Here is a 13647-nt window from a genome sequence, read left to right as displayed (position 1 = left end):
GTGTGTGTGTGTGTGAGATCAAGGACTTTATTGCTTTTAGATAATGGCAACATTTAAAAAAAAAAAAATCTTAACAAGATCAAAAAATAGTAAACAGTAAAATTAAAAATTATAAAAGGAAATGATTTAAAAATATTTGTAATTAATGTCAAGATCAATGGCTTTTGGCTTGTCACTTAATCGGTTGCCAAAGCGGAACATGTTCAGTTTGTTGATTTGGCAACACTTTTTATGCCGGATGCCCTTCCTGCCGCAAGCCTCTCATTTTATTTGGGCTTGGGACTGGCACCAAAGTGGCCCTTGTTGGCTGGGCGGGGCCACACCTGGTCGGGTGGCATTCAAACCCGAGCCCATCTGCATCCCAACCCAATGCTCTACCATTGAGCCATAAGGCCCCCATTTATTTGTCATTAATGTCAAATAATAAAACCAATTCTATAGATTAAAAAAACAAACAAACATCATTTTAACATGGTTTAACAATTCAAATAAAAAAAGGGGGGATTTTACTGCATTTTGAAACATTTGCATGAGGACCATGCAGAACCCTGCATTTTTGAATTTATGAAATGGAAAGATGCCTAACAAGTAGGCAGGCCAAGACAATAATTGACAACTAATATAAGGACTGAAGGCAGGTGTAATGTGATCTGTCTTACTGATCGTGGTCAGCACTTGGAGAGTTTTGAATCAATACTAACAATTTTACCCAACATTGTATGTAGACAAGATAGGTGAGCAGTTCACTGGTGGATATAAAAGCATGTATGCTGTCTGTCAGTCAGGGAGAGAAATGGCTGTGTTTCAGCAAAATGTTCAAGCTGAGAAAAAGCTCATTATGTAAAACACCACATAAGCTTCAATTTTCCGTTTCTAGTCAAAGATGTCACAGAGAATTCTATGCCCAGTGGCTTGGGGTAAGTTCTGGAGAAGTGAGCTAAAACTAAATTAGACTTTTCCTAACAGGAGATATGGACACATAGGGCCGGGAACTATATTGAATGAATTATCCATCCATCCATTATCTGTAACCACTTCTCCTGTTCAGGGTTGTGGGGTTCTAGAACCTATCTCAGCTGTCACTGGGGAAGAACAGGGTTCACACTGGACAAGTCGTCAGTCTATCTCAGGGCCAACACACACACACACACACAGAGATAGAGAAACATCCATTCACACTCTAAATCACAACTACAGGCTATTTTAGAGTCACCAAATATAATAACATGCATGTCTTTGGATTATGGGAGGCAAGCACATGAAGACAACATGCAAGGTGCCTGGTGAATTGAACTGGCAACCTTCTAGCTGTGAGGCAGCAGTGCTAAGCATTCCACCACTGTGCTGCTGTGAATGAATTTAATTAACTTAAAAAACAATTCTCTGCTGTAACTTGACAGCAGCACCAGGAGTTTTTCAGTGTTTCGAACGTAATGTCTGTCTCTGACTAGGTAACAGGCCTAAATAATGGTGCCCACAGCAGTTGAGAACAACTAAATACACATAGTTATTTTGCCTCAGTGATATGGAGTGTTGGAAATCCCACCTCCTGTCTCTTTCAACTTGATTCAATCTTTATTTATATAGCACTTAAAAACAACCCTGAGTTGACCAAAGTGCTTCACATCAGATAAACAGAATATCTAAGCAAGCAATTACAAAAATATAAATGTAGGATAAAACCGATATGATAAAAATAATCTGTAAAATTAAAAGTATAGGTTAAAAAAAAAGTAAATAGTATAAAAACAATCAAAAGCCAGTTTGAACAAATGTGTCTTCAGCTTGGATTTAAATCATGCCAATCTGTAATGCAGCAGATGTCAGGTATTAAGGGGATACACAGTTTTGGAGTAGCAACAGCAAACACACAATATCTCTCTACCTTTTACACCTGGAGCTTCGAACTTCTAAAAGAAGTCGACCAGACGTCCGTAGTACAATAAGTAATGGTGCACTGCTGCACTGTTGCATTTTAGGACATTACATAATGTAGGTAATCGGTGTTTTGGGAGCCTTCCTAGCTGAGTGTGCAGTTTCAATGAGTGTGTGTTACTTTTATACTTTTACGTTTACAATATCTAACAAAATAACAGCTGCACAACTTCATACTCTGCTAAGATCATCATCATCATCATCATCATCAGCCTTGCCTTAGTGCAGTTTTATTTCTTTCTTTTTTTCTTTTTTTTTTTTTTTTTTTTTTTACATTGTTTAAATATTGTTTGCTTTTTTTAATTGTGCTTGTTGTTATCATTTAATTTGTTGTTCCTACAGTAGCCTACACTACAGTGGTTAGAAATGGTGGCATTGATCTTGAAGATTTGTGGCTCTGTTTGTTATCCTCATACTTAGGTAGCGATGTGGAACCATTTTCAGAAGCGTAACAAAAGTGCCTTCCATCGAAATTTAAGCCTATCTTTTGTAAAACACAGTGGAGAGCACTGACAAGACACACCTGGTGGTACAACAAGCAATGACTAAAGTGGCAGTGGTCAGATCCAATGACCACATTGCAGCCAGAACGTGAGACGGCTACCTGTTCTGGTAGAATTAATAGTCATACAGCAACTACTTTCAATAAAGCCATAGATCAAACATTTATGTATATATTCCTACTCTCAAAAATCTATGCCAAAAATCTTCCTTCTGGCTGTCCCCTTTCAGGGGTTGCCACAGCAAATCATGTGCCTCCATCTAACCCTGTCTCCGCCCCAACTGACTTCATGTCCTTTCTCTCTACATCCATAAATCTCTCCTCCTGCCCGGCAGCTCCAACCTCAGCATCCTTCTACTGATATATTCACAGTTTCTCCTCTGAACATGTCCAGACCACCTCAATCTGGCCTCTTTGACTTTATCTCCAAAACCTCTAACATGAGCTGTCCCTCTGATGTCCTCATTTATGATCTTTTCGTCATTCGTCACTCCCAAAGAGAACCTCAACATCTTAAGCTCTGCTACCTCCAGCTCTGCCTCCTGTCTTTTCTTCAGTGCCACTGTCTCTAAGCCGAACAGCATCTTTGTTCTCGCCACCGTCTTGAACACCTTTCCTTTCATTCTCGCTGATACACTTTTGTAAAACAGCACACCTGAGACTTTTCTCCACACGCTTCAACCTGCCTGCACTCGCCTCTGCACCTCTTATCCACCCTCTCCATTGCTCTAAACTGTTGAGCTTAAAGTCCTGCACCTTCTTCACCTCTGCTCCCTGTAACCTCACCGTTCCACCAGGGTCCCTCTCATTCACACACATGTATTCTGACTTACTGCAGATAAGTTTCATTCCTCTGTTTTCCAGAGCAGACCTCCACCTTTCTAGATTTTCCTCCACCTGCTCCCTGCTCTCACTACAAATCACAATGTCATCTGTAAACATCATAGTCCATGGAGATTCCTGTCTAACCTCATCTGTCAGCCTGTCCATCACCAGAGCAAACAAGACGGGGCTCATGTCTCCACCTCCTCTGTCACACCTACAGCACCTCACCACAGTCTTACAGCTCTCATACATGTCCTGCACCACTCCAGACTTCCTCATACAATACTAAGACACAATGCAACTCCCTATAAGCTTCTCTGTACTTCTCCATCAGCATCCTCAAAGGAAATACTGCATCCGTTGGACTCTTTCTAGGCATGAAAATATATTGCTGCTCACATCTGCCCTTAGCCGAGCTTCCCCTACTCTTTCCCACAACTTCATTGTGTGGCTCATCAACTTTATTCTTCTGTAGGAGTGACTATGTACAGCACTTTGGTCAGCTGTGGTTGTGTTAAAGTGCTTAATAAATGAAGTGGAGTTGAGTTGGGTAGTTGCCACAGCTCTCCACATCACATCAATCTTTGCTACTTCCTGCTCCACACCAGTCACCTTTCCTACTTTGCATTATTTTGTTTCCTCATTCATCAACTCCTCAAAGTCCTCCTTCCATCATCCTGTCACACTCCTGGCAGCTGTCAATACATTTCCATATTTATCTTTAATCACACTAACCTGCTACACATCCTTCCCATCTCTCTGCCTCTCCAACCTGTACAAATCCACCTCTCCCTCCTTAATGTCCAATCTACCATACAAGTCCTCATATGCTCTTTGTTTGGCCTTTGCCATCTCAGTCCTCTCAGTGTCCCACTTCTGCTTAGCTAACCTCTTTCTCTGTATACACTCCTGAACTTCCTCGTTCCACCACCAAGTCTCCTTGTCCACTTTCCTCTTTCCCAATGGCACACAGAGTACCCGAGTATCTGTCTTCCTTTCACATCATCTGCTCTCTTTTAGTTCTCTTCATCTTCCTCACCACCAGTCAATTTACACCCCACCATCCTGTGTTGTCTGGCTACACTCTCCCCTACCAAAACTTTGCAGTCACTGGTATGGAGGTCAGATTTAATGTGGAAGTCATGGTTCACATGTTTAATCTGGCATGTGTTTTACGTCGGTTGTCCTTCCTGACACAATCCTCTGCATTTATCCAGACTTGGGACTGGCACAAGAAGACACTGGCTTGTGCCTCCTTGTGGTTGCATTCTTCTTTCTCAAAAATACTGTGTAAAAAGATTGGAGCTTGGTCATTAGTAAAACAACTTTAACAAGTTAATGGACTACTTTTTTACCTTTTCTTTTTAGAGGTTTAGAAATGCTATACACAGAAATCCTCCATCCTAAAGAGGAGGAAGACCATACAGGTTTTTATCAGCACACTTTTTAAAACAATCACCAAGGCTGGATTTTAAGTGCATTAATTATAACGGCATAGATAACACATTCTGGAAAATTCCATTAATTTTAACCATTATAAATGTATATTGGTTTTTGAAAAAAACTTTTCTGCCATAGGATTAAATGTTTTATAATCAATGCGTGTTTTTATTTAGTTTTCTGTATTGTGATTTATTTTCAAAACTTTAAATATTGTAAAATTACATTTTACATTGTCTCGACTTTTCAGGTAACTGTGTCATATATGAATCATATTTATGACATTACCTCTAAATTAATTGTGTCATGTGTCTTAGTAGTTTTTACACATTTTCTTATTTCCCTATTTTCTGCAGCACTGTGCATACTGTAAGCGCCTTGGAGCATCCATTAAGTGCTGTGCTGAAGGATGTGCTCAACTCTACCATTACCCCTGTGCAGGGGCAGCTGGGACATTTCAGGATATTAGGAGTCTGTCACTCCTGTGCCCAGAACATACCGAATTGGCCATTCAGAAATGTAAGTAGAGCTCTATAAAAAGGCTATAGGGACAAAAAAATGAGGATTTGGAACAATACAATTCAGTCAACTGTTCTTACTAAATGTTATATTTATTTTCACATTTTTCTCTTTTTATTTCTTCAGTTGTAGATGATGTAAATTGCGCGCTATGCGATAGCCCAGGGGACCTAGTGGACCAGCTCTTCTGCACCAGCTGTGGTCAGCATTACCATGGGATGTGCCTGGATATAGCTGTGACCCCTCTAAGGAGGGCAGGTTGGCAGTGCCCAGAGTGTAAAATCTGCCAGACATGCAAGTGAGTCCCCTTCTTACATCCTAAACAATGTATCTTTAAACTAAATGTTGTCTTCTCTATTTTTCACATTTTCCACACAGTTTCTCAAAGCTGCCAGGCATGATTGATTGCTCGCTGCTAGTTTGTTTATCTCTGAGGTCCATGAGGATTTAACTGGATTTTGTACCTTTCAAACATATTTAAAAGCACCGAAGCCTAGTTAAAAAAAACTCGCTTCCGTTTACATGGAAACTTAGTAATTCTAGTTAGTTATTGCAAGAGTGACATTATTCATAATGAGCATAAGATTTATGCAGGACCCTATCAGGGCAACCTGTTGCACATCCTTGACTACACATTACTGCTGCGAATCACCTTGAGTTTATCAACAAAAATTGCAAAAGACAAATATTATGATCAGCATGACTAATATCCATTAAATTCTACCTAACCTTTTTTCCCCGTTTCATCTCTCTGTCTCTCTCTTGTCCCCCTCTCTCTCCCCCTCTCTCTGTCTCTCTCTTGGTCTCTGTGTGTGTCTGTCTGTAGGAACCCAGGAGAGGACACTAAAATGCTGGTGTGTGACATGTGTGACAAAGGCTATCATACCTTCTGTCTGCAACCTGCTATTGACTCTCTTCCAACCAATGGATGGAGGTGTAAGGTAGGAAAGACTTCATATCATGCTGTATGGCCCGTTGAAGCAAAAAAGAGTTATTTTAGGGTTATTTTAGGTCGCCTGTAAAAATGGGGTTGAACCTGATGCAAAGATTGTTTTGACCGGTCTGATTTTCTAGCAAACTGCAACACAAAATTCTTATTGTGTGGCTATTATCTAATAATAAATGAAAACATATTCAAGATAAGAATTCTTCATTCTGGCACAGAGTTAAATGTCTACCACCCATGAGATTATGACTTTTTAGTGGTTTGTTTTTGAGCTTCCTGTGGTTAAGAAATGACTCATACCGACTGATCTTTGAAGGTTTCAGTACAGTCTCAGTGCTGTTAGTTAATGTAGTGTGTGTATGCGTGTGTGCACGTACGTGTCTGTGTATGCACATACGCATGTGTACATGTGCGTGCATGTTAATCACATCCATCCCTCAGTGTAGCTTTGCCCTTCATCTCTCAGCAGTGTAAATGGTGTGCATGTCACTCAGGCAGCTGGTTAACACACCACCCAATTTTCTGCAGTCGGAGGAGGAAGCCACTGTAATAGAGGCAGCAGGTGATGAGAGGTCCTCACACTTGGCTTCTCTGACTCAACGTTGGCTGTACACAACCTACACTAATCCTTGCCGTTTGCTTCTCCTGAGCGCCCACTTCCATGTCCCCAATCACTTAATGATTTTGTTATAAGTTAGGATAATTTTAATGAAGTGCAGATCAATGAAAAATGATTCATTGCTCCAGTTTCAATGCTTTGTCATTGATCTCTGCTGTTGTTTGTTTATTAAAAAGAAAAACTAGATGATTAGCTCATGTACTGAAGCTGCAGTACCACTAAGTAGGTGCTGATAAACTTCTTTTGATGGGTGAATGGTAGGGCTGCACCTAACGATTACTTGTTTTTGTCGATTAATCTATTGATTATTTTTTCAGTTATTCCATATATTATTTTCCCACCCATTATTATTCACTGGGTTGCCCGTGGGACAAAGACATAATCACCTAAATGGAATTCACAATTGCACCAGTCTATCCCAAACAAAAACTGACAAACTGTATCTTTTTAGAAAGCAGAAAAACTTACGATGATACAATGATATAGACCACTTTAAGATTGAAGGACCACAGCAATAACGAGGTCATACGCAGCGAGACGGTAAACTTTATATTATATGATGTTTGCAGGGGCAGACGGTTATTTAATCCTCAAGTGCTTTACACCTTTTTCTTGGTACAAATTTTCTCAAACTCTTAAAACAATCAGTTTTCACTGTTCAGTCCTTGCTAAAAAACATTTTTTTAGCCTGCATATGAAAAATAAATACTGCAACGACCACCATTTTGAAACTAGTGCACATTCTGGATCAAAACAAGCCCACATCTAAGCATCTACAACAAGGACTGGGCCTTCAGTGAGCCTGTAAACCAATCAAAGTGTACATGGGCCAGCACACTCGGCACACTCGGTATACACAACGTTCCAGATTCCAGATACAGCCATCTTACCTCTTATATACGCAGCGTCGATGCACGTTACAATAGTCCATGTACTTACATAATAGATTACATCAATTATGTTGAATTATGACGCGTTGCCCCACCGCTAGTGAGTGGTCAGTTTCTACTTTGTGTGTTGCTCGTAAAAGGAATGTGTCTCTGGTTTGTAGAGGATCTGACAAGATCAGAGAAACTGTGCATTGGTGAGCAGTTATAAAAAGCAGGTTGTTTAATAAGTTACTATATGTAAAGTAGTATTTTTTTAATGTACAAAGTTGATTGTGTTTACTATTTTTATATATCTATATTTATCTATCTATATAATTATTTTTTTTTTGGTTTTGAAATTGCTAGACAAGTATAGGCCATATATAACACTGCTTTATGGCTAGATACATGAAACCATAAGTTGATCACCTGATCCACACATTTTAAATTTAATCAAATATTATTAAAATCTTTAATGCTCAACAATCTTAATGCCCCCCCCCGTTTTTTCATATTCTCAATTTTTGCTGCATAACCTTAGCTGGTTTCATGCTTGTTACCTGTTCCATTACTCAAGTTTTAAATCTGCACAACACAAACACCATATTCATACTGTGTTGGGCCTGAATGGTTTTCAGTGAATTATTACTAAAAAGGCTTCATTTGCTCCTCAGAACTGCAGAGTGTGCATTCAGTGTGGAACACGGACCAGCGGGCAGTGGCACCACACCAGCCTGCTGTGTGAGAACTGCGTCCAAAACCAAGACCCTGCTCTGTGCTGTCCTACATGTTCTTGCATCCTGGACCCGGAGCATCAGAAAGACTTACTCTTCTGCCACACTTGTAACAGGTGAAGAATCAATGTTTATAACTCTAATATTCCTGTAGAAAATGGAGGTTCCCAGGTAACAGTAGAGAACCACAGCAATCATATGTCACAGAGAACCCTTTCAACCAGTCACTTGAATTCCGTTGCACTTTTTTTTTCAGATGGTTACATCTAGAGTGCGAGCGTCAGAACTCAGGCCAAGCAGAAATCCACCCTAAAGAGGACTATGTTTGTTCGAACTGTAGGTCCCCTGCCCCAGAGCAGGCGCTAAAGGCAGAGGATATGGACAACGGCCCAAAGCTCAGCCCTCAGACAGCCTCCATGCACACAGACTCTGAGACTGCACTACAGCTGGCTCAAAAGCACATGGACCTAGAACCTGGCAATGAACTGCCTCCTGAAACGCACAATGACCCCAAACCGGAATTGCTTGCTGTTCCATTGCTCTCAGATACAGAGCCTGGTCAGGCTACCATCCAGGAGGAGAAGCTGACCATGTCACCCCAGAAGCCTGGTGGGTCTTTGTTCAACAACTGTTTGATTATACACAGCATGATAACTGCTCCCAAGTGTCCCTCTAATCTGTAATCAGGATATTAGTGCCTTGTTATTGCAAGGACAAGCCAATGAATGCAAGTCTTTTGATTTTTACATATTAGCATTACGTTGAAATGTTTTTGTATTTGAGGGTTTACTGATTGAGTTGTAGTGTTAGCACTGGGGAAGTTTTGAAAGTCTTAGTTGTGGCAGATAAAAGAACTAAGCGAGAGAGTTGTCTGGACTTGGACAAGAGAGAAGCACTCTTTAATTTGGAGGTATTTCTAAGGGTCCCCAATAACCAGATGGTGTCCTCCTAATTAAAGCAACTACATTGTCTTTGTAATTAATTTTGAAAACTAAAGGTACTTTGTTTCTATCTTCTGTCTCCTGGGGATGCAGTATGTGCTGCCCATCAATGCAAGGGAGACATTGATATTGGAAGGCACTTAAACTTTAAGTGGATGGCTCTAAAGTAAAACTCCACAGTACTTCTTGAGGTGGAGATGGGTACTAGAGTTGACCATTCAAATGATTGCAAACAGAATTTTTATTTTAAATTGTAGTTGTTTTTAATAACCTCAGATTAGGCTAGAGTAATTCATACTACTAAATGAAGAGCACGAAAGAAATAAAAGTCCGAAACAGATTGGGGTCTTTCGGGATCCTTTTGCGTATAACTGTGTGCATACCCACAAATGCTATTGTCCAAACACAGTAAGCCATTTTGTGGTTTTAGCAAGATTCCAAATATGAGTTTGAGAAATAGCTGCATAATTTCTAAGGCAAAGCCATTATAAAGACTTGGGACTGGACTCGGACTCTAATGTGAGGCTGGGTAAGTCTACATAGAGTCTACACAAGACCATGTAATATACTCGCTCCTTCACAGTATCGATCAGTTATTTAATGTGGTCATTGATGTGATACATTGTCATGCAGGTTGTATCCCACACTTCAAGTTACACGATCCTGGTATGTGCTTGTCTGAAGATGAAGGCAGCATCTCTCACTTTGTTGCATGTGCTGTCTGCCAGCAGCGGAGTGCAGTCTAAGAAAAATAAACAATAAGCTGGGGATGCCAACGGTAGCTAGGCTGCCCACTCTTGTCTAGACAGCAGACTCCAGTGGTGAGAGAGAGAGAGGGTTGGAGTAGCACGATGGTGATGATATCAGACCCCCTGTCTGCAAACCTGCCTTTGAGCTATGCTGGTGTAGTCATGATTGCTCGCTCACCATACACATATGCTCTCATTTGACTAGCTTTTTCCTTTGGCATGAAAAAGCTGCTAAGACGATGCCTCCCCCATTGAGGTTTATAGGTGTGTTGAGTGTAGCTGTGTATCAATCCAAGAGGAATTGTTTTTTTAAGATTCACATAGGCTTTACCTGTTTTTAATGAGTTCTGTGGTTTATATGGTTTGGCATTGTGGGTCACAGCCCCTTAATTTAGGTGAATGGTGAAATTGTCATTTTGGTTTTTGTATATGATATTCGTCCAAGAGAATGGGATTCATTTTCGAAAGTGCTGAAATTTTAACAAATTATGACTCTAGTGCCAGTACACCTGCTTATGCCATGTACTTAAAATAAATAACCTGAGTTTTTTTTTGCCTGCCTGGATTCTCTGGCACTCAGGGTTTAACAGCAGGTTTGTAGTGACTCAAATGACATATGCTGTTACATCTATTCTTTGAATCCACGTTAGAGCTGACTTGAGGCCTCATCTGCATTAATCAAAGCCCTCACCTTATTCACTGTAGGAGATATAGAAGGCGGAGTGTTGATATAAATGAGAATGTGTGTTCAGTTTGGTCAATGGTTGAAGGCTGAGGATGGTTGGAGGCCCATCTCCTAATTGACTTTCTGGCATCGGCACCGGATGAGCACCTGCAAGCTGCACAGTCATGAGCCCAGAAGACACAGACCCTGGGATGTTGGTTGTCATGGTGACTCTCTTCCCTGGCAGAGATCCTTAGCAGGTGCATGTGTGTCAGGATCAGTGTGACATGGGAACTTGTGGATTAAAATAGTGGGTGCCTCTTTAAGACTGGGCTATCTGTACTGTCAGAGGTCGTCTGGCAGAATATTGGCTCACTGTGTAGATGCCTGATAGCCAGGAATGACTAGTTCTATTCATACCAAACTGTCAAATGTGTTCATGTTTTTGATTTTAAAAAACCAAAAAGCAGAATGAACAGAGAAGTAAAGACACACTACAAAACCAAAAATGGAAAGAGTAGGACACACAGAGTAGTGTCACTTCCTTTTCAAGGTGCCACAGTAAATTAAATCTGGGCATTGGAATTAAGTTATGTCTATATAAATTGTCTATCTTAGTTTTTTTGACCTATGCTAATATTGCACCATATACAATTCCATTTTTTATTTATTGGCCCAAGTATTGATGGGTGCTTCCAACCGAATGTTTTACATGTGAAATTGAGAGCTTATAAAGAACATCACGTTTTTCACAGAAAAACAGACGGCAGTTTTACTAGTATTTTTTACAACTCAGTTATCATTTTTTAAATTAATTGTTGTAGAGCAAACATTACATTTGGCTCTGTAAGCCTGCGATGGCTTTTTATTGATGATTTTAATTTATTTATTAAAAACAAGCTAACAAAGGAATCCGCAAATGGAGTCTGAAAATAATTTGGTTTTGGCTCTGAACAAAAGATTTAGTAATGATGAAAGGAGAACTACCCCCCAAAAAATCCCCAACCTACAAAAAACCTATACACATATAAAACATATGAAATATAAGCATTCATGTAGTTTATATACCATTGTTTTTAAGTGACTCTTTATTTCTTCCTTTTAGAAATCTCAGTGGGAGCAGACGTTGTTGAGAGGCAGGTTACTGAACCTTCTGTCTGCAAAATCCTTAACGAATTCAATCCAGGTTTGTACACACACTGTTTTATTTATTCATTATTCCAAAACAATCACCCACCACATGGTGGTGGTTTTAATATAAAACATATTCTGTTTTTTATAAAACAAAATTATGAACCAATAAATGCTTGTGTATCATTATTGGTTAACCACTTTTCAGCACATAAATTTGATAAAGTCACCTTCACCTTTACCAAAAGTGAGCTTTGACCCTAATTTCTTGTTAATTACAGTTTTTGCCATAATTACAAGAATCGGCTTTGTTTAAAATAGATTGATTTCTTTGAGTACTTTAAGTTTTATACATTTAGTTAAATGTAGATAATCTGCTTAATATTTGGGTAAAAGATTTTAGGACATATTTGTAGTGGACTTTGTTTTAATACCATACTTGCACTATAATAATTGTGGCGGTATTAGCTGTATTAGATGTGCTATAAAACGACACCATTGACATCTGGGCTCCCCACCAACTGCATGTGACATTAACACAATTATAATGGAATGTTGATTGCTCAAAATATGCTGTATTAGCCTCCATTTCTATTCTATTCGATGTCATTTTTTCGCTCGGCGTAAATACATCCAGAAATGTTCTTCTGTGTATTCCATCCTACAGAGGCATCACCAGCAGCAAGAATCCAGCTTGCATCTACACAGAATCCTGAATCTTCAACAACTCCTAGCCAAGAGTTGGAGTCTTTTCCATCCCAGCTCCCTGTGGAGGCACTACAGACACAAAATATCACATTACAAATCAAACCAGCAGAGACAGAGGCCTGCCTTGAGGACGGCATGGCCAACCCTAGCACAAAGGATTGTATGGCCATCATCTCAACCACCAAAGAATCAAGTACTACATCATTACCTTTCACAGACCAACTAATGGAAGTCTCACTACCCCCACCTTCGAGAATGGATTTAGTCAGGGCCTCTTTCCTGGACACTACTCTAAAAGAACCCAACAATGAGAGGATGGAGGATATTTTTCCACGTAACCTGACTGAGACTGTTAAACCTTCAGCCACTAGTACATCCGGGGAGATGGACACTGCAACCGAGAGCAAGCCTAACCTGTCATTTCCCAGCCTGTATTTAGAGGAGAAACCCATCAGGACATCTGTGGAGAGATTGGCTGAGATGGTTTCCAGTCCTTCCCACTCCTCCCCTCTGATGCGAGTGACATCTCCCAGAGAACCATCTCAGACCCAGATCCTACCTTCACCAGGTGACCACAGCAGTATGCCCACCACCACCCTCATACCATTCACCCCCAAGATTGGAATGGGAAAGCCAGCCATCACAAAGAGGAAATTTTCTCCTGGGAGGCCAAGAGTGAAACAGGTAGGAGCTTGGATGTCACTGATATTTTTGGTGTTCCTCTCTGGCTGGTTCTGCCTTATTCACAGTCCCCTATCAAAGTAGTGCACCACTGGGTGTAGGGTAATAGTTGGTGCTGTTTCCTAGTGGACTCGCAGATTAAACATTCTTCCTTTGGGTGGCTATGCTGTACAAAAGTGGATTATTTTTTATGAGTTGGTTGAAGCAGCTAGTATGGTGTAGGATATGTTTTGCAGTTACGGTATGTTTGTTTTTGATCAAACATAACGCTACTCTGGGGGAGAAACGGAGATTTGCAAGGGAGTGTTGCAACGTACCCCTACAGGTAGTTGGATTAAGTCAGCAGAAGAAGGTGGTCAACTTTTGAGGATATAGCCTAACCAG

At 40.3% G+C, this 13647-nt stretch overlaps 1 protein-coding gene across 7 annotated transcripts in view; it reads left to right on the top strand.

The window, feature by feature from the left end:
- Positions 1 to 13647, top strand: part of kmt2cb (lysine (K)-specific methyltransferase 2Cb) — a 74694-nt gene that overhangs the window by 25904 nt on the left and 35143 nt on the right. For all 7 annotated transcript variants that reach the window (XM_067474667.1, XM_067474668.1, XM_067474665.1 and 4 more), the window contains 7 exons: positions 5059 to 5221; positions 5348 to 5519; positions 6048 to 6162; positions 8330 to 8505; positions 8646 to 8998; positions 11849 to 11929; positions 12542 to 13266. In XM_067474667.1, the coding sequence (XP_067330768.1) occupies positions 5059 to 5221; positions 5348 to 5519; positions 6048 to 6162; positions 8330 to 8505; positions 8646 to 8998; positions 11849 to 11929; positions 12542 to 13266 (1785 nt within the window). The remainder of the gene's footprint in view (positions 1 to 5058; positions 5222 to 5347; positions 5520 to 6047; positions 6163 to 8329; positions 8506 to 8645; positions 8999 to 11848; positions 11930 to 12541; positions 13267 to 13647) is intronic.

Source organism: Channa argus, chromosome 14 (assembly GCF_033026475.1).
Source record: "Channa argus isolate prfri chromosome 14, Channa argus male v1.0, whole genome shotgun sequence".
Lineage (NCBI taxonomy): Eukaryota > Metazoa > Chordata > Actinopteri > Anabantiformes > Channidae > Channa > Channa argus.
Note: the sequence above shows the minus strand (reverse complement) of the source record. Positions and strands in the feature narration are given on the sequence as shown.